Here is a 24,780-nt window from a genome sequence, read left to right as displayed (position 1 = left end):
TGAATACCGTCTGCCATTTCCTTCCTCACTGAAGCTGCCATTGGGCAGATCTGGGCAGTGAGGAGGCGCTCACACCAAAATAGCCATCATTGTTCAGTAAACTGACTAATGAAAGACAAGGGGGGAGCGAGGGAGTGGGGGCATGGATGGGAAGGAGAGGAGGTGAGGTCACACATTGTTCTCTTTCCTACTTTTTCGCTCAGCTGTCTCGTGGGACGGCTGTTTGCTTGTGGAGGGCCCCGGTGCTGCTTTGTTGACTCCTGCTTTGAGGTCAGTGAAGCTGGGATGTTGCCAAGTCCAGACACATACACACACACACGCGCGCGCACACACACACACACACACACACACACACACACACACACACACACACACACACACACACACACACACACACACACAGAGCTTCACAGCCCTCCTCAGAGCAAACCACAAAGGAAGCAGAGATGGATGTTGCTGCTAGGCGGGGGGCAGCTGGTTTCTCTCAAGGATGCAACTGTATTCTTAGTAAAAGAAAGGGTTGATATTTTTATCAGTAACTAAACAACTCGTTATAGAGTTTTAATCACCACAGTTATCACCTCCTATTATTTCTTACCAAGAGTATTGCATTTTGTAGCTGAATGATCTACCTTTTATGCAGTTCTTTTGAAAGAACACTGTGCTTAGTACCTTTGATTGTTGGCAGCATTGATTCTTAGATCACATTAATTATTCACTCGCTCATTATTGGATACATAACTCACTATGTTGGATGGCACGCTTGCCTACAGATTTGTTTCACATGTTAATCTGAACTGTAGTTTCCCTTTAGTTTGTTTACAATTCTTCCTCTGCAGGGAAAGTTACAGACTGAAAAATCTACTTTTTATCCTAATCTAAAAAACAGCCTTTAAGGTCTAGTATGCAACTGTAATAATAAGCAGATTCAGCCCCTTGTGGAGCCAGAATATTTTCTATATAGGCTCAGTAAAGAGTTTAATTCACGATTCTGAAAAACACGGGGCCTGTATCCACAACTTTGTATCTGTATTCATGACAAAGACAGTTTTAGGATGAATTCATGAAGAGGACTGAGCTAACAAGATGCTCACAAAGAAGATCACAAAGACACAGCGTTTATTCTGAATCTACATTTTATTTTGAACTTTATGTACCATAGTAGAATTAAACTTTCAGAAATAAACCTGTGTTCTCACAGACTGCCCAAATATAACCCTAACAGTTTGCTTATCTGAACTGATTTATGACCACCATCACCTATTCTACATTTGTAAAACATTCAAAGATGAGTCAGTAGTTGTCCGGCGAAATGAAACAAGTCACTTGCAGAAACACTAGCTGTTGGTTTGATGCACTAATAAATAGATAAGGAATTCTACCCTTCTGGTCTCATTGTTTTCCATCAGTCACAAAAATCAGATTAGGCAAAGATCAATAAATGCTTTGACTTTCAAATGACATTCTTTGTTCATGCTGTTCCCTCATGCACAATCTCCTGATCTTCTGTCACATGCACACTAAAAGACTGAAATTTTGGACCATTAGCAAAGACAGTGTAAGTCAAATGTGTCAGTTCGAACAAGACAAGTTCTCAGTGTCTTTATAGAGAGCATTGGCACATTGATAGACAGCGTCGCCAAGGAGAGCACCAAGGCACGGATTTGGTTTTCATATTTAATGAATTATACAGAAAACACAACCTGACTATCATTAAAAAAAACAGTTTAAACCTATCTCCTCACTACATTCTATGCCTGTTCCTCCCCAGATGACCACAGCTCTCCCTCAGCTTCAGACTCCTCAGAATGAACATATTCCCCTTCAACAACCTTTCTGCACAACACATGCTTCACCTCCATGTGCATTTCTTCTTGCTCTTTCTCTGCAGCTGGGGCTTCAGATGAGTCGGTGTGAACCCTAGACTTTCCGTTAACCACATTTGGGTGTTCCAAATTTCCCCAAACAAGTTTTTCAGTAAATCCTAAATTCTGATTGGCTTGCTCAGCTACTTCATTACAGGCATCATCAATCTGATTGGTTGCCCCACTCTCCCAGGAGGACCCCCAGAAGTCATTCGTTACACCAGAGGAGAAGAAACCATGGAGGGCATTATCTGTTGAATCTTTCACAAAATAGATTTCTTTTTCAGCATGTGTAGTGTCGGGGGAAATCTCCAGGGACTCTTCTTGGCGTGTCATCATATCTTCATGAGCTGATTTAGAAACATTGTCACATTTTTGATCATGTTCATTCTGATCCCTGGTTTCAAAGTCCTCTCTTGGGTTCTCTAGGACTTCCCACTCAGTTGTTTCTGGAGCTTCAGGAAGCTCCTGAGAGTCTGCAACATCCACAACTAGATGTTCTTGAGGCTCGTTAGATGTTTCAGTAGATGTTTCATCCTCTATCTCCTTGGTGGGATCAGCCTCATCCTGCAGATTCTCTTGACCTGCCTTTGTCAGTGACACAGAGTTTATATCTTCTGAGTTGTTGTCTTCTTCCATATAAGACCTGCTGATGCAGTCACTGACACCATACAGATCCTCTGTTACGTCCGCATGTGTCACAAGAGACACATTGTGTTCATCCTCTTCTTCTCTTTTCTGTGTTGTTTCTACATCTTCCTCATCTTTACGCTCAATGTCCTCCTCTGCCATGGTGTCTGTTTCAGGCGTGGCCAATGATGAATCAATGAAAACTAGTTTCTCAGACGTCTGTTCAATAACTGTAGTGGGAGATTCTTGGTTCTCTCCAGCCTCACAGGGAGACATATCCTCTGGTTTCGCTATTTCAATCTGTTCTACTTGCTCTGTCATTTCTCCGACATACTTCTGGTCAACCTCGTCACTGACCTGTTGCTGTGCAAAGTGAGCACTATAGCTGTCTGTGGACAGATTTTCTAATTCTTGTTCCACCAGTCTGTCTGTATCCAGTTCCTCGTCATATCCTTCATTTGTGCTTACCACGCGTTTAGCAAGTTCTTCGACTTCTTCATCTGAATGTCCCTCACTGACTTTGTCCATTTCTTCTTCGCTTTCTGTGATCTCATTTGCAATTGCACCTTGGCCCACATCCCTCTCTTTAATGTGAGTATATCCTAGATCAATATCCTCATCCACTGTTTCCTCCTCAACATCTTCGCACAGGTCTTCCATTGTTCCAAATCTCTTTGACTTGCCTTCACTCAATGCTTCCGTCTCGCCGACCTTTTTTTCCTGTTCACCTTCGCTAGACTCGCTCTCGTCTATGTGTGATGCATGAGTGTTGCCGTCAGTCTCATCACTTTTGTATCGAATCAGAGGACGAGTGTCAGCCAGAGTGTTATCCTGAGCGTAGCTGTCACCCTCCAGCTCCGTCCTCCATGACACAGAGACATTTTGAGAGTCCTCTTCATCATCTTCGTCTTTGTCAGATTGTGGTGCATTCTCCTGATCTATTGGACTTCGCGCTCTGTCATCTTCTTGTGTGATCATCAGTGTAGAGACTACATCGTCATCTCTAACCACATCCAGACTAATTTCTCGCTTTACATAATCTGGTTCTTTTGCTGATATGTCATCCTCTGGTTCAGCATGCTGTCTTTTCTCATCATCATTTTCTATTCCTTCATCTGTCTTTAGATCAACCTTCTTTTCTATTACACTATCCCACGTATCCATCTCTTCTCCATCTGGGTATAACATCTCCTCAACATCTGTGTCGTGTGTTCCTGCCACTGGGCAGCTTTTACCTTGTCTTACAGCTGCATCAAGGTGGTAACCTGTCTCTTGGTTAATCGCACTTTCCTCAGGTTCACATTCAGATTCGGGACTGCTTGGCCTAGATTCGGAAGTTTTTTTGAGCACTGCTTCTGTTTCAGAATCTGAGGACTCTCCTTGCTCTTGGTCTGTTTCTTTGCTAATACACTCATCTATTACATATGTATCAACTAGAGCAGGTAGCTGCAGCACATCTTGTTTTTCAGCTTCCCCATCATAAGTCTCATCCTTATCAGATTCATCCCGTCCTGTCATTCTATCGTGGAATGATGGCTCACTCCTGAGGCCAGACTTAACCTGATAACTGATCACTGACTCAACAACTGTTTGTTCCTCAGGAGGTTCAACATCAGCATTAATACAACCCCCCTCTCCTTCTTTGTCCCCTGATGCTTCTTGCTCATTAGTAGGTGACAAAGGCGCAGCATATGTGACTTTTTCATTAACTTCCTGTGGTCTGAAACTTTCAACCGCTCCATCACATAGTATTTTTGGATATGAAATGTCCAGTGTTGCTGACTTTGCATCTACTTCGGTAGGTTTTCTTGAAATCTTCTGAGTGTCAGTCAAAGTAACAGGTTTCCTACTCCAGCCCGGTGTTGCAGTGACCACTGTCTTTCCTGTTAAGCCATAGACAGATGAGAGGGATGTGGTCTTGAGGCGAGCTGGCAGCTGGGTCTGGTAATTCTTTTTAACCCCCTGGGAGTGGAACACTGCATCTGTGGAAGACAAGAGCTCATGAATATATAATGAAGTACTGTAGTAATAATGACGTAGTACAGGCATTTAAGCGAAACCTTTATTACTCAAATATTCAGTATTCTGTACCTTCGATATCCCCATGCAACACTAAATAATGTGAGGGGAGAAACAGGGAAAAACTCCCTCACCAAAGAATGATTAAAATGTATGTCCTTGATGGAGTTTGGACACTAATGGGGAGATATTGATCGTCATTTCCTTTCACTGGGCTTTATGTTACTGGCAAGCAAAGCCATATGGCTCAGTAACCTTTGGGGACTCTCATGGGTGGTTTGCATTACAGGACCCAAAGTGCCTACCTCAGCCCCCTCATCCAAGCCCCCACCACCACCAGCCTCCACCAAGACTAATGCGATTACAAGGTGTATCAAACATGTTCCCCACTCTGAGGGCTTTTACTCAGAGTAAGTGAAATGATTCATTTCATAAAGAGGGAGGTATTAAAGTAGGAAGGAGAGTAAACATACAGGAGTGGATTTATGTGATTCTAAACAAGGCAGAAGTGAAGTTGTTATTGTGGTGTATGATGATGTATGAATGTAGTTGTAGTTTACTCCAGTTACCTGTGATGGAAACGTGTCTTGGCTGATTTAACAAAGAGCCATCTCCCCTGAAACTTTCACTGTCCAGCAAAGCTCTGTAGAAAGAGATGACAAGTTAACATTGCAATATTGTGCAGCTTTCGCACACTTTCGTGATGCTTAGATTTGCAAGAACCATAATGAGGTGGATATGATGCAGCACAGCACACAGAGCTTTATCTGAGGGGAGACGTTTTCTACTCTTGAGCAGCAGGAACAGACCAAGGTTTCTGTTGTTATGGTAATGGAGGAAAAGCCTGGCCATTGAGGAGCCATCTGCAGCACACAAACCACAGCCATCAATTTCTCTCTCTCTCTCTCTCACCCCCACACACACAAACATACAAAACGACTGCAGATATTAGGAGCAGCCCATGCAGCACTAATACCACTGTTTCCATTCACACATGTGGACCATCGCAATTTTCATTCCAACACAGCTGCACACGCAAAATGAAAAGTTTTTAGGCTACATTTCCTTATGTAACACAGTTAAAACATAACTGCAGAAATAATATTATATGAGAAGACAACGATAGTTTCATGACATTGAAATTTGTCCTCCAGTCATATCCCCTACACAGCTGCTTCCCTGCGCTGTTATTCTACACTCCCATAGCTCATAAATTGGTGGGTCCTCAGTGAAGGGCGAGGGTCAATACTTGGGGGTGGAGGAGACAGGAGACGCCATTATAGAGCTTCATAATGGACAAGTTGAAGACGAAGGAGGCTGATGTTTCCATGAAGTGACCCACAGTCCAGACGGCTGCTCCGGCTGCCAGAACCCTTTGTTTGTCAGGTTCTTTCACTGATGGAATTGGGATTGTCAAGCCTGTTACTGAGCAGCAGTTTCTAAATGCATTAAACTAATGATATAAATCACATGTGATGCAATAATAATTCAAGAGGACACATGTAGACTTAAAGCTGACGAACTGCAAGTGTTTTCCAAATGTATTTGCCTTGGTGTTTGTGGCATAAAAAAAAAATAAGATGAGATCAAATAAAATAAATCTAAACATATACACACTAAAATATACAAAATATACAAAAAAATATATGCACTGTACAATTCAACAAAAGGAACATTTACAGTGGGATGGTGGTAGGTTTCATGTGTCCATTACCATGACCTGATACGACAACAGCGTTTATTGTAATAACTTGAAATATGATTTGTGCAATGCAAGGCATATGACAAGAATAGACTTTTGTCTCACAACCTGACAGTACAAGCCCATAACAACATTTAGGGATGAGTGGGCCACACAAGTTGTAAGTTGTATTAAGTCATCAATAATTTTACACCAATACTGGGATATTTCCTGATTTGTTGGTCTCTTCGAAGCATTTGAACTTCCTTTTGTTAAATAAAAAATGCTGCATGTGCTAATAATATTATGGTTAACTTTTGCAATTTGTTACACACAATTTCCACTTAACTGCCTGCACATGAGCTCTTTCATGCTCCAGTTAATACATTTTCCATAATAAACTTTTATAAAACATGACAAAATAAGGCTAGATCTACTCTGCCTGCATGGAAAGCCCTCATTCAGATGTGACCAGAATTCAGTTTCCTTAACATAAAGGGTGCTACTGGTGCAGTTTACCTGTATGTTGCTACTTCCAGGCCCAGAGACATCTTCAGCTGCAGCAGGCCTTGGTTCTCCAAGAGGAGGTGATCAATTTCCTGGCCCAATTCCTCTTTCTCCACCTCCAGGTCCTGTAAGTGCTCCTGTCAAAACAGAGGGAGAAAAAGAGGAAGTGGTTACCAGGTTAAAAAAAAAGAGTTGCAAATATGTTCTCTCTGCAAAGCATGCTAAGTAAATATAAATCGTCTTTGTTCTATTGTTTGTCATACACTGTGGGTTATCAAATGTTAATAGAGAAGGTTATGTTGCTAATGTTCTAATCTAGTATAGATCAAGTGTTACAAAACAGACAGTTAAGGTTTGGCTTGTCTTACTGGTTTCTTATTAGAGTTAAAAACTGTTGCAGCCTGTGACTGTCAGTCACTTTGATGCTACTCATTCTGGACCACAGTGGGAGAAGCAGTGTTGTCATTCAAGGTGTTTTCCCCGGTGCCTCACCCCACAGGCCTCAGTGGGACCATAAACTGCTCCCAACAGCCCCAACCTGTAATACGTAGTCCCCAGCCCTTTTATACCCAAATGTTTTAATTGCATCAGCATATTCATTTATCATACCAAGGAAGCAAAAGCTCTGGGGGGAAGAACACACAAATGTTCCCTGGTGCGTTCTGAATCGGGGAAGCTTACATTTTACAAAACACGTTGATCATTTACCAGGAACTTGAATAAAAAAAGAAAAAGAAAAAAATTAACTTTCCTGATTAAGACAGAGCTTAGGCTTTATCAGTAGTGCATTGACATGAAAGAGGATGTATCTAAACTCTGTGGCTTAGGTTGTCATGTCCAAGCAACCTAAGTAACACGTCTGACGATTATCAGCTGCTTGCATTCCCTTGTGGTTTGTCATTTAATTATTTTAGACTGCGTTCATTTGTGCTATGTAAAGCTATGGTTGAGACATCAGCCACTGTGACTGTGCATTTAGAAAGCTGAATAATAGCCTTGTGGTAATTGTTGTCACACAAGTCTGAATTTTGTTCAGCTTTTTTCATTTTCCCAGCATTACATGTACCTAAGGCTGTTCATACTCCCACAACTTTCTACTGATTTAAAATTCAGCATTGCTTTGCCTCTCCTCTTTAGTAAAATTTAATTGTTGAAAAAGATATGATAGGAAATGACACTGTTTTTATATTAAAAAGCTTTGGTTGATGCTTAACTAGTGTGTTCACAGAATCAGTGAGTGACTGCTGCATCTCAGTAGGTATGAATTATTACACTCACCTGGAGCTGCTGGATATCCTGGCTGTGTCTCTCTCTCTGTTGGGCAGCAGTCTTCTCCAGATGCAGCCTGACATCCTGAGCTGAGGTGATCTCCTTCTCCAAGGCCTGGAGCTTCAACTGGCTCTCCCACTTCTCCTGGCTCACATGGGTCAAACGGCTCCTGGCTTGGTTAAGAGACTCCTCTAGTTGATCCAGCTGGCCCTGATAGGCTTCTGCTGCTTCCTGCCATGCTCTGGTGGCTTTCTGGGAGTACTCATGTTCCAACTGGCGGAGGTTTGCCGCCTGGTTGTCCCTTTGAGCCAGTGTGTGAGGCATTGTGGCTGAGGAATGGGTCAATGCGGCCTCCAAATGGACCACATCTTCTTGATGGGTTTGAATAAGAAGTTGCATCTCCTGTTCCAGCTGCCTGACCTTCTCCTTCAGCCAGATCTGTGCCCTCTGTTCCTCCTCCAGCTCTTTTCTGCTTTGCTCCATCTTTGTCTTGGCCTTCATTTGGGCCTGAGCCTCCCTCTGCCTCTGCAGATGCAGGTCGCGAAGCTCCTCAGTCAACTTGCTAACTTCCAGCTCTGTGAAGACTCTGTCCCTCCAAACAGCATCCACCTCCAGCCTTGCCTGCCGCAGTTCTTCCTCCAGTCCCTTCCTTCGAGTCAAAGCTCCCTGATTATTGTATCTCATAACTTGGATCTCCTTTGCAAGCAGCGCATTTTCCTCCTCCAGTACTTTGACTCTGCTCAGGTAAGTCTCTAGGCGTTGGTTAAGGTTAAGCATCTGTTGCTTCTCGTCACCCAGGTGGGTGGGGTGGAAGATTTTATGGGCACTGTGGAGCTCCATGTCAGTATTCGAAAATAGAGAGTTTGGCAAACCTAGGCCTCACTCTGAGTTGCACTGATTAGGATTTGGCAGCCAAATGTACCCCTGTGCCCAGGCCTGAGTCAGTGTGTAGGTTTTTTTGAGTAAGTGAGGCTCCTCCGAGGCTCTGGATGTGTGACTGCCAGCTAGAGGCTTCCCTTTCATACTGGACTTAATGAAGGGGCTGGGAACATGGATAGAATGGGAGGAGGGATGGAAAGGGAGGAGACTGAAGGCTAGAGAGGGAGGGGGAATATAATGAAGGACAGCAAAGGAGAGATGAGATGGAGTAGGAGGGGTGGGGTACATGGGAAAGGGCAGACAGACACAGTGATGTCATTCCCAAGGTTAACTCTTTCACCACTGGAACCTTTTCTAGTTGTGTTTAAGGTACCTCGCACTGTGTCCCATTTTTTGCACTGTCTGCATCTCCCTGTCACTGGAGATATGTCAACATATATGCACATTTATATTTATAAACATACCCACTTCTTTATGTAAACACTGCCTTTCTTATATACTTTTGATATATATATATATTTTCTTTTTTTTAGTCCCCCCATATGTGCACTGTGTGCACTGCTTGTGAAGTTGAATGTTGAATGTTGAATGTCTGCTGCTGTTAACAACCACAATTTTCCCACAGTAGGATGAATAAAGGAATATCTATCTTATCTTATCTTATCTTATCTTATCTTATCTTATCTTATCTTATCTTATCTTATCTTATCTTATCTTATCTTATCTTATCTTATCTTATCTTATCTTATCTTATCTTATCTCATCTTAGGAAAGAAAAAAATTTCAACAAAGGTTTCTAATGACCTCTTTATATCAGCCAGAAAATAGAGCATCAGTAGGTAATTCTATATTGTATTACACATTTCACTGAAATATATCAATATGGGTAAGAGTACAACAGATGTTAGATCATACTTTTTAGCTTTACACAGAAAACAATTTGTTAAAATGTTTTCTTGTAAGTATAGAGCCACAGGCCTTGGCAAACTTAGCACAACAAAGACTATAAAAAGGAAATCTAATAGGAAAGTAATAGGTTGAATAGGAAAGTAAATAGCAGTGCTCTTAAAACTGTAACAATGCAATGTAAAACAATTGGATCATCAGTGGTTTCGCTCATTATTGTTGTCAGGAGGAGACAGCGTTGTATAATGTCTTGGTTCAACATCTCTATTGTTCTGTACATTTGGGCAGAGCTGCAGGAGCATGGTGGACTTCTGTACAATGTTCATCTAGTTTTCTACGTCAAGAGATAAAGGCGTAGAAGGAGTAGATTACTTCTCCTATTTAAACATTTCCTTTCAGTGAAGTGCTCCACCAACCCCAGTAACTGTGTCTTGTGTGGCAACACATTTCCCAGGCTGCAGAGGCAGTACTGGGACGGTGAGTTTTAGGGGCTCAAATGTAATTGAACAAATGAACATAATCATAAATGACATTTTATTGCATTGTCAACTATCCTTTGCAGACACTGACTACCTCATTTGTGCTGCCTTGTCAGAGCCTCACAGCAGCAATTTGTTGTTATTTGTCCATACATCTTTCTGCCCTTATAGCATTGTCATCATCTATTTAAGTGTAATGCAGCAGAACACTGAATTGTCACAAGGTGGTTATTTACCTCTCCTGTCAGTAGTTTTAATGTTTATTTAAGCAAGTACTGAATTCTTTCCAGTTTATGAAACAGAATTTACACATTTTACTTTTATACTATCATCATAGAATCAGAGGATCCCAGTGTTTTTGGAGCAGGAGCCATATACTGTAACACTCTTTATATTTTGAATATGGATTTATCTATTCAAAGTGTGGAGCATACATGCTAAGTTGTTGTCTTTAAAACCAAATGTATATTCAATATTCAATATTTCTTGTAATATTGACCAGGATTGAAAAAAAAAAAAAAATCCCTGATGCTATTTACCCATCGAGTGCCGAGTGGAAATTTCTTTCAGCCAAAATCTGAGAACCTAAAGGTGACAGACCAGACCTCAGCACAGGAACCATTCAGTGTTAGTTTAGTGTTGTGGGTTTTTTTTTTTTTTTGTTTTTTGTTTTTTTTGTCCTGTGTTACTACTTCTGTTTTTCTTTTTTCAACAAGCTGACATAAAGATTTTAGCCATGGCTGAGGAGGAGGTCGTATTTAGAGCTAAGAAAAGATCTAAAGGTAAGTTTTTTTTTTGTTTGTTTGTTTGTTTTTTTTGTAAAGTACATACAAAAATATTAGTCTTTTTGGTACAGATAAGACATTCAGCATCACAGGCAGTGCACACAGGGCATAATATAAGAATATTCACAAAATATACAAAAACTATATTACAAACAAGTAACAAAATATGGAAATGGATGTGCTTATATATATAAATATATGTATATATTCACACATCTCTGTAGGCAGGGATGCAGACAGTGCAAAACAGCAGGTATAAAAATATAAGTATATGTATGTGCAGTTGGGAGGAATATTGCATATTAACAGGAAAATGAGTATGCTTATATATGTATCTGTATATAATTATATAAAATTAAACACTTTTCTCTTCAGTAAATTTACATATTTTTTAATCTTCTAACCCCATTTCAGCTTCATTTGAATGATATGTAATTTCAAGTACTGGAGGTGTGACACTGTTTCAAAATGACAAATAACTGTAATCTGCTTTTTCAAACTTTTAACATATTGATTTTTAAAGACATCTGCACAACTTGGGCAACAGAAGAGCTTTCATCTCTACTGTTGCATTCATGTGCCACCTGCTTATGCCTTAAAGGTGGTCCAAATTTAAATTTTCCATGGTTTGAATGTGCAGAATCCTTTTTTCCATAAGTTGAAACTTTATACCACCAACACCTCAGCCAAATCTGACTGGGTTTTTCCTTCTATTTTAGAATAACTTAGTTAATGAAAAGAATCACCTCATTATGCAGTCTGACCTGCTTTTAATATACTGAATTATGTCAGCATCATCATTTCATTCAAAGAACTGAAGCACTTCTGATGTTGTTTAAGTTTAAGAACCCTACACTAATTAACCTTTTAACCTTTCAGATAAAAAGGTCAAGCAGGCTGCGTGTGATGAAATCAAAGTGGACAATGAAGCAACTTTTGACACAAATGGTAAGTTGTGGTGAAAGCACATGCACGCAGCTGAGGAAGTTTCATGTAAACTGTGGGGACAATTCTTGCTGCTATCATTGAAAAGGAACTCTGTAATCGTGACAAGTACAGCTCAGCATTTGTGTTGCAAACTGGAGGTGTGTAAATGATGTGGACCTGATCATGATCATGACATCGATTCACCCTGAGCCAATAGATATGCTACCATCCTAGATGGTTCACTACAGCACTGGTACCAGAAGAGCTCAGGTATTCGTCACAGGCCAACACTCGTTCAGAACCAACTTAATGAAACTGGTTAGTAAATTGTCAGTGTGAGTACAGGTCAATTAAATACTATCCACCCTATCATAATCAGTGATCGCACACGTCTCTTTATCAATAAAACTTCACATCATCATCCAGTCTCCTGATGCCGCTTTAACACCTCACTCTTAGAAGATCCAGATCTTACCCCACTGATTTAAAAGAGAGTGGGTGTCGGAAACAAGAAAAGCAGTCTTAATCTCATCTTTCATACCGCTTATCCTCACTAGGGGCATGGGGTCGCTGGTGTCTATCCCAGCTGGCATCAGGCAAGAGGCGGGGTACACCCTGGACAGGTCTCCAGTCATCACACTACACAGGACAACCCATTCACACTCAATCAACCTAGGTCAATTACATACAAAACCAGAGTACCTAGGAAACGATCAAACATTACACACTAAAGTCAAAAAGCAACAAGAACAGGAAACAACACAAGAGACTAGAATTAAACAGCTAATCCAGCAACTTATCAATGAACCCCAGTGAACAAATACAACAGGAATTAACCCAACTCAAAACAACTACAACAACTAGAAACCATTATACACAAGAAAACCCAATTCCTAGGCTGGGCACCCAACCCCTCTAGAATCTCCTGTAACTGATAACTTTCTGAAGGGCATTCAGGTGTCATGATATATAGCAGAGTACTGGACCTCCTGGCAAATAAAACTCTGAAATCTAGGGCTAAATGGGAACACCTTCTTGTTTATTTGCTGATTTATTTTCTTGACTCCTTTTAATATTATCATTATTATTATCATTATTACTCTTATTAACACCTACATACCTCCTCTCTTATCTCCCCTTCTATTCTTCATCCCTTTCTCTCAGTCCATAAATATTCTACTATATCATATTTATTTATTTACTTATTCATGCATGCGCTCTCATAGCCACCAATCACAACCCACACTGTCCTGCCTCCTCTCCCACTTTCCTTGTTCCTACTGTTTTGCATCTGCAATCTGTCATTGCTATTCTTTTTCTTATCAATATTCTGCCTATTTTTTTTTTTCATTTGTTCCTTTTCCTTTTTTCTCCTTTCTTTTGTTAATTTTTCCCATTATTTCCCATCTATTTATGTATCGATTATTGCAGGTGTCATCATTAACTGATGTTTCCACCTTCTTAAACCGAACTACCAATATATTGATATTATTATTATTTTTATTATTGCTAATGGTTATTGCTCTTTATTTGTTTATGTATTGTTTGTTTATTTATTTTTGCCCTGGATTGTCCCAGTGTGTCTTTTTTTAATGCACTGTGCAACAACAAAAGGAAAGGGGACACAAACAAACAGACAAAATCAGTCCATGGTAACCGTCCACCTCTTCATTTATTTTTAATGCATCACATGCACTCGAACACACATCATAAATAAATAAAACTAAAATAAATACATTACAAATGTATGTATAGACTACATAGATACAGGGTATGGTGTTGTGTCACATGGACTCTGAGGTATCCAGGGATAGGGAGATATTATTATTATTATTATTATTATTATTATTATTATTACAAAAACATTAACGTAAACATTTCTAAATACTTTATTAATTATTATTGCTCTTGTTTATCTGATAACTACTATTATTATCATAAGCTCTGTAACAATCATTATTCCTGTCTTAACTATCACTATTATCATAGTCATCTATGTAATATGCAACTAATACACAAGCACACACACACACACACACACATACATGACCAGAAATATTGTTATTCCCTCTCTTTTTGTTTTTTTTTCTCTTTGCTTCACCATCACTGTGTTGTCATTGTCACTGTCTCACTGCACAATAATAATAATAAAAAAGTTTGTCTGAATTTTACAAAATAGTGTAAAATGAATTCTAAATATAGTTTCTTTGATTTGATACTCAAGGTTCTTCCCGTTCTTGCTTTTGACTGTGAAATGTTTTCAGGATTCTTGACAGACAAGAAAGCTCGGCGCTGTGAGCAGTTGGTGTGTTGTTTGGGCATTGTTTTTGTCATCTTGCTGATGGTCATGAAAGCATTCTGCATCTGCCGTAAGTATGTGAAGGGTTTAATATATCAATATTATAATCCCCGCAAATGACGATAGTTTTGTTGGTCTATATATTTCTATTACCATGCTTTCTATCCATTCCCTGAAATGGTCAATACTCGAACCTTGAGCTCTGTATATACAGTTGATTTGTATTTTGTAAAATGTGCAATGCAGTAGTTTGAAAAGTATCACGCTAAATAATAAAGCCACCTGCTTAAAGGTTTCTTAGCATTAAAAAAAATCTATTTACAAAGACAGTACTATGTCACTTGTAAGAACGTCTGCATTATTACTTACTCCTAAAATGCAAATTTTTATTTAGCAGTTGTTTTATTATTTCAGACTATGTAAACTTTACCAGGGACCACAGCAGACCTGACACAAACCTATACTGTTGCTGAGAGCAAGATCAAAAGCCTATAAATATATATATTTTTTTTTTCACGTGCATGTAAACGCACGGAGAGAAATAAAAACCTAGAAGAACAAATAGACAACAACATGTAGGAGTTCATGTTCAGCTCAGACTATGAAAACTTGGCTGAAAACTGCTGAAACTTTGAGCAGAACAAACACAAAATAACTCTGACAAGAGCAAAATCAGATGAAAAGTGAACGATTACTCTCATTTTGCAGATACTGTATCATCTCATGATCTTAGCACAGTGAACCTCATCGAAAACTTGACACAAGCTGTTGCTGTTGCTGAGAGCAAGATCAAAAGCCTGAATGATGAAAAGCTGAACCTGAGCAAGGAGCTGGAAAACCTAAAAGAACCAATACACAACGTCAGCCGAGCTCAGTGGAGCATTGACGCCTACTGCAGCTCCAAACATAATAATAGTACGTCTACATCCCATCACCTGCAAAATAACTGATAATTATCTACTTCTACAGAGACAGTTTATCAGTTGTTCTCTGTTGTTGCAGCAAGACAGTGTGAACCTTGTCAGAAAGGCTGGCTACTCAACCAGACCAGCTGCTATGCCATTAATGATGCTAAAGCTGAGGATCGAAATACCTGGGAAAAAGCTCGAGAAGACTGCAGAGGAAGGATTTCAGATTTGGTTGTTGTAGGGGACGGTGCTGAAAAGGTAACAATAACTGTTATGAGATGAAAATGTATTCTCTCCAGATCTGAACACACTTTAAATATCTCTGATATTGTCCTAAGGATTATGTCAATGAAAACAGCTGGGAAAGTTCAGGAATCAAAGAATACTGGATTGGCCTGAGAGCAGAAGATGGGAAATGGAAGTGGGTTGATGGAAGTGATCTTACTGATAGGTAAGAGACACATTTCTTATGAGTGAATCACAAAATGTATCAATCTTGACCTAACTAGTGTTTTCCCCTCAGCTCCTGGATGAAACAGCCTCCTTTCACAGGTCGCTGTATAATTTCTGTCAAGGACCAAGGATGGAAATCAGTGAGCTGTGAAGACAAGAACGGATGGATCTGTGAAAAGAAGGCTTTATCTCTTTAAACTATAATTAAACTAGAGTAGGCTACTAGATAGTCTGAGGCTGTGGCTTGGTAGGTAGAGTAGGAGGGTTACTGGAATATGCCACATGCTGAAGTGTCCTTGAGTAAGACACTGAACCTCCTGTTGCTTCCAGTTATTAGAACTGGGGTGTGAATGTGTGTGCGCTTGTGTGAATAAATGGTCAGATGTGTCACTTTGAATGTAAAGCGCTTTGAGTAGCAATAGATAAAAAATATATAAAATAATCTAAAAAGACCATTCACCATTAATATACCACATGTAAGTAAATTACAAAAAAGACTTTTATTTTTTCTTCAATAAATGAACATGCTTCTTTCCTCAGGCTGTAAGACAATAAAATAACTCTTGAATTATGAATTTATACACTGTTGGGGTTCAGGAGAGGATGATGTAGTGCTTGTTTTTATGTTACTGGTCTGTTGTCTTAGAGATCTGTACTTGACTGGTTCTGGAGGTTATGAATGGGACTGAAGCCTCTGTTAAAGTTAAAGTTAAAGTTCACACTTGTTTCTGCTCTGAGCCAAATGACCACATTAGTGTGTATATAAACTGTATTTTAAACTGAAGATCAGTCCCTGTTCTTATCTGAGAAAAGCAGCAGCCTCACCAGTGTATGGATGAATACAAGTTGAAGTACAGCGCTTGAATATAAAATGCTGTGCTTGACATATCAGTCTTTAGTCACTGCAGAAAAAACATTTACTCATAATGAATGCAATGAAAGGTGAACTGCAGCCGATTGGAGTGATGTCGATGGCTGCATGTGTTAAAACCCATAACAGAGAATAGTTCGCCTCATAACAGCTCAGCATAAGTTTCCAACAAAAGCCAGAAAACGTCAAAACAGAATTACTAACCAGTATAACATTTGTACAGTTGACTTTCATATTATGAACATAAAGAAGCAGGACCACACGTCTGCAGCTAAAATGTGTCTATAATAGTATGTATAATAATAGTCATGATTTTTCCAGCCTGCTCTGTGTTTTGTTGGTGATTTGCAAATGAGGACTAGTTTGCTGCAGATACTGAATTTTCTTGTTGCATCTGTTTGTGGAGATGGAACAGATTAATACATACTGTATATGTATAATAAAGATGTGATGAACAACTATGTCATGAGTACATTGTACATACAATGTTGGTTTGACTCCTCATCTCCAAACATGCTGGAGGATGATAATGGTTTAGAAAAAACAAAGGCTTTACTTGGAATGAACTCCAGACTAAGTCAATAGTCCAGGATGCCTTCAAAAAGAAAGAGCTACACATTAAAGGGAGTGATTGTGAATGTCTTTGAATTAAAGATGGACTGTACTTTGAAACCACATTCATTACAAAGCCTAATGACTATATGCTAGATTCTGTTGTCTTTAGTGGGCATTGAATAGAAAGGTAGGATCCAAATGCAACATACAAGGGGAGGCAGGAGCAGGGAACAAAGTAACTTCAATACCAAGCACCCATAAACTTTGTCCAACACCCCTTAAAATAAGAGTTGATTTTCTTTTTTTTCTTTTGGTTACTTGTCTATGATCAAATTAAATACTTGTTCAGACTAAACCGCAACATTTTTAAGTTTATAAAAGTGTACTTTAAGTATAGTTCATAAGGTCGTTTTAAGTTTACCAAACTATACAACAAGTACACTTGTCTGTTGACTACTAGTGTATTAGGCGTATAATTGTAGTCCACATTTTAGTTTACTGAAGTATACTTAAAGTATACCACAAGTACACTCTCCTATACACGGCCAATTTTACTAGTTACATCATTCTAGTCCACATTATGACTTATTGAAGTATACTGAAAGTATATCATGCAGTGTATTTACAAATGCCTGCTTAAATCATTACAAAATGTGCGTTACTACTTAATACTACTACTACTGCAAAACTGGAACTATTACTGTAAATATTTAAACTCCAGCACTATATGATCTTGAACATGTACGTTTATATTTCAAAGCAAGTGTGTGCAGTGAAAAACATTTTTATTAAATTAAACGTAAGCATGAGTAAATGACTTAACCTTATTCTGTACTTGGATCAATATATATCAAGTATTAGTAGGCTACTCTGTGGCAGGAAGAAGTAAAAAGCACACTAAACACTTAAGCTTTAGTATTACAGTACGTAAGTCTTAGTATTAATGTACTTGGTCTTAGACTTCCCTTCATACTTTTCAATATAAGCCAAGTATACTTCACTATACTATTCTTCAGTATCTAAAATAAAGTATATAAATAGTAAACTTCTAGTATACTGCCTAAATTTTAGTAAAGGGCTGACAATAGAATCACCCTGGGTGACTTCACAACGAACAGATTGAGAGGCAGAACTACACACTACATACACGTGAGCAAAGCAAGATACATGTGATAATGATGGAGGTGGAGCCCGTGAACTGATGGAAATCAACCGCTGGATGCTATTTACTTCCATCCAAAAGCAGAAATTGGTCACTGAGAAACAGTGACAGATCTACTCTACAGATGAACCAGGTCGGGTTCAGCTTCAGTTACAGGAGGAAATTCTCTGTCTAGGAGCCTTTAGACTGTAACGATGGAAGAGGAGGTTACCTACACTTCAGTCATATTCAAATCCAACAAGCAATTAAAAGGTAAGCTAAAGTTTTAAAATACCATGTACCAAGAAAAGCCTTTTTAAAGGGGAATCTGACTGATTGATACAGATGTGTGCTAGCTGGTCACACAAACAGTCAGTTTTTGTTTATGTGGTCACCTGTACTGTAAATGCACTGTTTCTACAGTATTTCTTGTACTAGTGTTTGATTCAGTAATAACAAACAGAAAAAAAAAACTGTGAGAAGAGTTAAATGTTAAGCTAACTAAACCAGAGCTGCACTGATAAATTTTAAATCCCAGTGCTGATTATGATTTATGATAAATGAAAAGAAAAGCCAAACATAGTTCCACAGTTGACTTGCTTTCAGAAAGCCCACTTTCATTTGCCTTTGAATGATGTAAAACCACTTAATCTAACACTAACTCAGTTTCAAAATGTAAAATGATGACTCCATTAAAATGTTGTAAATATGCTTCTGTCTATAATATTAACAGTACAACAGCTGTAATATAACAAATCCCATCCTCAAATTTCCAACGTATTGCATTAGAAAGACATTTGCTGCATTCTCTTGCCTGGTCTTTATACACTGACTGAAAGATGTCACACTGAAACATTTTTAACACAGGTTTGAATGTGCATTGTTTTTCAGATACAACTCCGCAGCCCATTTTTTCCCCTCTGTTGTTTGATTAATGCACTGGATAAAAAAAAAACTCAGTTGCTTTGTATTTCCTCTTTTTGCAACTCCTGCCTGAGTTTGCTTAATGAATGGGTCTATGCCTGAAACCGTGAAATGGTGTGTCTATGTGAGAGGCACATTTTAGGCACCGTATAATAATGTGGGCTAAATAAATGAGGACTCCATCTTATCCACTTGCCAGCATCATACAAAAAGTGTAAAACAATCATTTCAAAGTTCTTGCACTAATTAACCTTTAGACCTTTCAGCTAAAAAGGACGAGCAAACTGTGTACGATGAAGTCAAGGTGCAAAATAAAGCAACTGTACAAGCTCCTGACACAAATGGTAAGTAAAGAGCTGTGAATTCTATAACCTGGGTGTCTGTCATCATAACTGAACTAATACCATTCAGTGTGAAGTGATTTACACAAGTTATACTCAGCCTTCGTCTTGTTACTAGACATTTGGAGTTGGCGCTTAGGATACCCGTGGTCCGTCCCTGTTACCCCCACCAGGCAATGGTTATGACCACTTAGAGATGGCTGCCTGATTCCACACAAAATAGGTATCAGAAGGGTTCAGATGTTCAGAGCAGGCAAACCTCAATTTAGGAAGAAACAGGGGCAAGTTATATATTGACTTAACAAACCCACAACATTTGCACTGATAAATTTAGAATCCATTGTTAATAATGATTCACTGTGACAAGAGAAGCCAAACTCAGTTATATGATCTACTTTTTACTTTCAAAAAGACACATTTCAGATTTCCTTTTTAATTCAGCTGAAACTTACTGACACTTCAACCAAATCTGATAACTGGGGATTTCCTTCTGTTTTTGAATAAAAAAGATTTCTTTTTTTACACCACCCACCCTCGCTGTTTATTACGCAAAAACAAAACATTCTGATCTGCTAATTGTTTGAAAATATCTTGTCACATTATATATTTTTAATGCTAAAAATACTAAACTAAAACAAAAAACTAAATTCTGTCAAACTCATGCATAACAGAAAAAAAAAAAAAACATGGAATCGACTAAAAAGCTCTTTGCGTTGATTAACCACGGTACACTAATGAACATTTAAACCTTTCAGCTCAAAGGAACAAGCAAACTGTGAACGTTGACGTCAAGGTGCAAAAAAAAGCAACTGTACAAACTCCTGACACAAATGGTAAGTAAAGAGTTCTCAACATTTTCAGTAATACTAGAAGGATTTCTTTTACTGTTATCACGGTTAGCCTACGACGATGAAACAGGAACTAATTCACAATAGTTCCATTGACACTCCATTAACCAGAGTGTGTTGCATGTGCAAGCATTGGAGATCTTCAGTTAAAATTAAATGTGTTGTTTAGCAGGATTCTTGACAGACAAGAAATCAGAGGGCAGACGGCAGCAGTTGAAGTGCTGCTTGGGGACTCTTTGTGTTACTTTGCTGTTGGGCATCATAGGAGTCTGTGTTTACTGTAAGTATGTGAAACAACCACTTCATACATGAACTGATTTAGACTTCTGACTTAGATGTGAGTCAAATAGTCAGTAAGTTGTATTATTTATTAGCAAGTTTCTGTTTATACATTTTATGAATCTGGTATGAACAACTAATTAATGATATACAGCCAATGAGCTATACTTTTTTAAACTTGCATTTTATATTCTACACACATCCATTATAAAATTCCCAATGCAGTTGCATGAAAAACAAATAATGAAAAATCCATAACTCGGATTTGGAAAGAAAAATCTGAGACACATGTTGTGAATGTAATAATCAGTAGTAACAAGTAACTTCTGTTCACATTGTTTCTAGTTTTGTACTGATCTTTTAGTGGTGACATATCCAACAAATGAACGGATTCTTCTAATGAGTAACATCTGAGACAGGAAGTATAATCAAATTAGCTGCCACAGAATTAGTATGGTCTGTGGAAATGACAAAATACTGAAACAATGAGGAAGAAAGAAGCAGAACAAACACAAAATAACTTTGACAAGAGCAAAATCAAAAGTGAACAATTACTCTCATTTTGCAGATACTGTATCATCTCATTATTTAAGCATGGTGAACCAGTTGAAGCACAACCAGACGTCCCTACTGGCTGTCATCCTCAACCACACAGACCTCATCAATAAACTCAGGTCAGACTCTGAAAACTTGACACAAGCTGTTGCTGTTGCTGAGAGCAAAGTCAAAAGCCTGAATGATGAAAAGCTGAACCTGAGCAAGGAGCTGGAAAACCTAAAAGAACCAATACACAACGTCAGCCGAGCTCAGTGGAGCATTGACGCCTACTGCCGCTCCAAACATAATAATAGTACGTCTACATCCCATCATCTGCAAAATAACTGATAATTATCTACTTCTACAGAGACAGTTTATCAGTTGTTCTCTGTTGTTGCAGCAAGACAGTGTGAACCTTGTCAGAAAGGCTGGCTACTCAACCAGACCAGCTGCTATGCCATTAATGATGCTAAAGCTGAGTATCGAAATACCTGGGAAAAAGCTCGAGAAGACTGCAGAGGAAAGATTTCAGATTTGGTTGTTGTAGGGGACGGTGCTGAAAAGGTAACAATAACTGTTATGAGATGAAAATGTATTCTCTCCAGATCTGAACACACTTTAAATATATCTGATATTGTCCTAAGGATTATGTCCATAAAAACAGCTGGGAAGATTCAGGAATCAAAGGATACTGGATTGGCCTGAGAGCAGAAGATGGGAAATGGAAGTGGGTTGATGGAAGTGATCTTACTGATAGGTAAGAGACACATTTCTTATGAGTGAATCACAAAATGTATCAATCTTGATCTAACTAGTGTTTTCCCCTCAGCTCCTGGATGAAAGAGACTCCTATCACAGGTCGCTGTATAATTTCTGTCAGGACCAAGGATGGAAATCAGTGAGCTGTGAAGACAAGAACCGATGGATCTGTGAAAAGAAGGCTTTATCTCTTTAAACTATAATTAAACTAGAGTAGGCTACTAGATAGTCTGAGGCTGTGGCTTGGAAGGCAGAGTAGGAGGGTTAGTGGCTCGATTCCCTGGAATATGCCACATGCTGAAGTGTCTTACAACTGTCATGAGATGAAACTGTATTCTCCTCAGATGTGAACACACTTTACACACTGTTTTACTTTCTTTCTTTTTTGTCCTAAGAATTATGTAAATGAAAAAAGTAAAAAAATCCAGAAACCAATGAATATTGGATTGGTCTGAGAGCAGAAGGTTGGAAATGGAATGGGTTGATAGAACATTTTATGACTGCCATTTTTCCCCCACAGCTCCTAGATACAAGAGACTCCAAATAAACCAAAACGAACATTTTTCAAAGACTATTATTATAAACAGAAAAAATATTTATTATTATAGTGACACTGCCATTTTGGTTTGTTCTTCGTAAGTGAAAACAAATTCACAGATTGTACTTTAGGTTAAATCTCTGCACTGTTGCTGCTATTTGTCCAGCAGAGGGTGCTGCGTCACTTCTTGATATATAATGTTAATAAAAATCAGTATATGACATAAATAATATTTTCATATTGAGATGGGAGTTAATGTTAAACTAGTGAAAGGTACTGGATCATCTGTAAATATAAGTAAATACAAGCAAAAGATTACCTTTATTATTAATAGTGAAAATGTTATTAAAACTCTTTATGAATTAAGCCGTTTGTTCGTGTTCCTGTTTTATGTCTCAAATAACAAAGAAAGCAATTAAACAGGGGTGTCGAAATTTTAGTTTGGGGGCCACATAAAGTCCAATTTGATCTCAAGCAGGCTGGACCAGCAACATAACAGAATATTAACCTATAAGTAAGGACAACTCTACATTTTCTATTTTTTTTTTACTGCAAAGAAGAACAAAGGAAGAATGTTTAGATCAGCTTGCCTTTAAAGAAAATGAGATTTCTTAAAAAAAAAAACGAAGTGCAAAAAACACTAGTATGTACTAAATGGTGCAAAGCAGGTATTATTTACAAAGATTTACAGTGAAATTTAAAATACTAGTAGAAAAAAAATATAAAATAAACTATACATTGTTTTTTATTGCAGCAGTGGTAAAAGTGTCGCTCAAGGTTTTTAGAACAGACAGGACAGACATAACAGCAGCATCAATGTAGTTACAAGTCCGCATGTTACGTAGATTGTTGTATATGACAGTTCAGGGTGGTGATGGCTCTCGGAAAGAAACAGTTTTTCAGTCTGTATGTCCGTGCTCTGATGCATCTGTAGCGCCTCCTAGAGGGCAACAGCTCAAACAGCCGGAAACTCGTGTGGTGTAGATGTCCATCATGGAGGGGACAGAGCAGCTACCAATCCTCTGGGCTGCCTTGATTGTCCTGTGAAGCCTTGCTCTGTCCCCCATGTGGACACACAGTACATGTGTATAAATTAGGAATAGTAGTTATTTTCATTAAAAATGCTGCGGGCCAGACTGGACCCTTTGGCGGGCTGCTTATGGCCTGCGGGCCATGTTTGACCCCTGTGTAATAGATCATATTTGTACACTGAAGCTCCTATTTGTCCAACAGAGGACGCTGCATTACTTCTACTTAGATAGTACTATATTTGTATCTTTGTATCTGGTAACTATTGTCCTTGCTGAAATGTTCTTGTAAAATGTTAAAGGAAAAGGTCCCTTTTCTGTCCTTTGTTCTCCCCCTCTATTCACTGAGGTGTAGCACTGCCCTCCCTGCCACACAAGGTCACTACACTCAATAAAGATCAACAGGACAGTTCTCAGGGAGGGCTGGTGATGGTCACACTCACGCACTGAAGTAATAAAGCTTTCAGCTGCAAGAATATAACTGCATCAACCTCATATAATGTTGACACCCTGTGGTGTTCAACTATGCAGACAAATGGAAAAAAAAAAGGAAAAGGTCAGTAAGACAACATTTATTTAATTTATACTGTTACTTGCTTAATCAGTGTAAGACTGTGCGAAGGCCACAGCCACACAGAAATGAAAGTCAATCAATTAGTGTCCACAGTTTATATTGGAGCTGCTGTGCTGTTGTTAATCTTTTGGTAGGCATATGTGTTGATGTTAAAGCCCAGGTGTAAGTGTAATCCATAGCAGAGAAGGACCACGGGCCAAAGTAGACTCCTCAAACACCTAGCTGTGACGTCCATTGAGGAGGAGATGATTGAAAGAGTTACCCTTATCAAAAAATAGTATACTTGAAGATCATTTCATAAAGTATGCAAGTGGGATGTGTTAGAAGAAATGTAAACAGGCAGTGATCATTTTCCAGTGTTTTGTCATGTCACTGCAAAGGAAAAGGGAGAAGGGGAAAGTGGGTATCTAATAGTGCAAAGTGGGAAATATGTTCAAGTATTTTGGTGACAGAGAAATGGAAAATATTGACTTAATGACAATACTGACATAGATAAAAGGTTTAAATACTATAGTAACAGATGCTGCTAAATAGGCAATTCCTAAAAGTAAAGGAAGGTCCCTGATGGACAGAGGAAAGTAGAAAAGTAGTGAAAGAGAAGAATAAAACTTTCAGGTTATTAAGAAGAACGCATAATGCACAGAATTAATTAAATACAAGCAAGAACAAGCAACGGTAAGGAAAGTTGCACGTAAAGCAAAAAGGTAGAGTTGGCAAACTTTAATAATGATCACAGAAAGATGAGCATTTTATATGGAAAGTACAGGAATAATAACAC

The 24,780-nt window shown here is 38.7% G+C and overlaps 3 protein-coding genes and 1 long non-coding RNA gene across 5 annotated transcripts; 3 read left to right on the top strand and 1 right to left on the bottom strand.

The window, feature by feature from the left end:
* Positions 1-1,118: 1,118 nt before the first annotated feature.
* nes (nestin) lies at positions 1,119-8,998 on the bottom strand. The gene is made up of 4 exons (XM_047599831.1): positions 7,981-8,998; positions 6,715-6,839; positions 5,084-5,157; positions 1,119-4,477 (listed from the first exon to the last, which is right to left on the bottom strand). The coding sequence occupies exons 1-4, from the start codon at positions 8,809-8,811 to the stop codon at positions 1,752-1,754; spliced, it is 3,756 nt and encodes a 1,251-aa protein (XP_047455787.1). The 5' UTR covers positions 8,812-8,998; the 3' UTR covers positions 1,119-1,751.
* A 734-nt stretch (positions 8,999-9,732) lies between these two features.
* LOC125016020 (C-type lectin domain family 12 member B-like) lies at positions 9,733-15,459 on the top strand. The gene is made up of 8 exons (XM_047598184.1): positions 9,733-9,736; positions 10,156-10,233; positions 10,952-11,017; positions 11,900-11,968; positions 14,212-14,316; positions 14,955-15,161; positions 15,249-15,412; positions 15,454-15,459. Exons 1-8 carry the CDS (start codon positions 9,733-9,735, stop codon positions 15,457-15,459), a joined length of 699 nt encoding a protein of 232 aa, XP_047454140.1.
* Positions 15,460-15,489: 30 nt separating this feature from the next.
* LOC125016522 lies at positions 15,490-22,713 on the top strand. 2 transcript variants are annotated; one of them, XR_007113696.1, is made up of 3 exons: positions 15,490-15,605; positions 15,678-15,858; positions 22,113-22,713. It is a non-coding gene; the product is annotated as an uncharacterized LOC125016522 (long non-coding RNA). The 2 variants fall into 2 exon arrangements; XR_007113695.1 differs by lacking the exon at positions 22,113-22,713 and having other exon boundaries at positions 15,678-16,939.
* Positions 18,308-22,121, top strand: LOC125016521 (CD209 antigen-like protein A). Its single transcript, XM_047599052.1, is given in 9 exon segments — positions 18,308-18,447; positions 19,356-19,442; positions 20,195-20,272; positions 20,460-20,567; positions 21,135-21,416; positions 21,504-21,667; positions 21,748-21,860; positions 21,933-21,976; positions 21,979-22,121. Coding segments are annotated over 9 exon segments (1,014 nt in total). The 5' UTR covers positions 18,308-18,389; the 3' UTR covers positions 22,059-22,121.
* Positions 22,714-24,780: the final 2,067 nt, after the last annotated feature.

Source organism: Mugil cephalus, chromosome 11 (genome assembly GCF_022458985.1).
Source record: "Mugil cephalus isolate CIBA_MC_2020 chromosome 11, CIBA_Mcephalus_1.1, whole genome shotgun sequence".
Taxonomy (NCBI): Eukaryota; Metazoa; Chordata; class Actinopteri; order Mugiliformes; family Mugilidae; genus Mugil; species Mugil cephalus.
The sequence above is the reverse complement of the archived record's forward strand: the minus strand, read 5'-3'. Positions and strand labels throughout refer to the sequence as shown.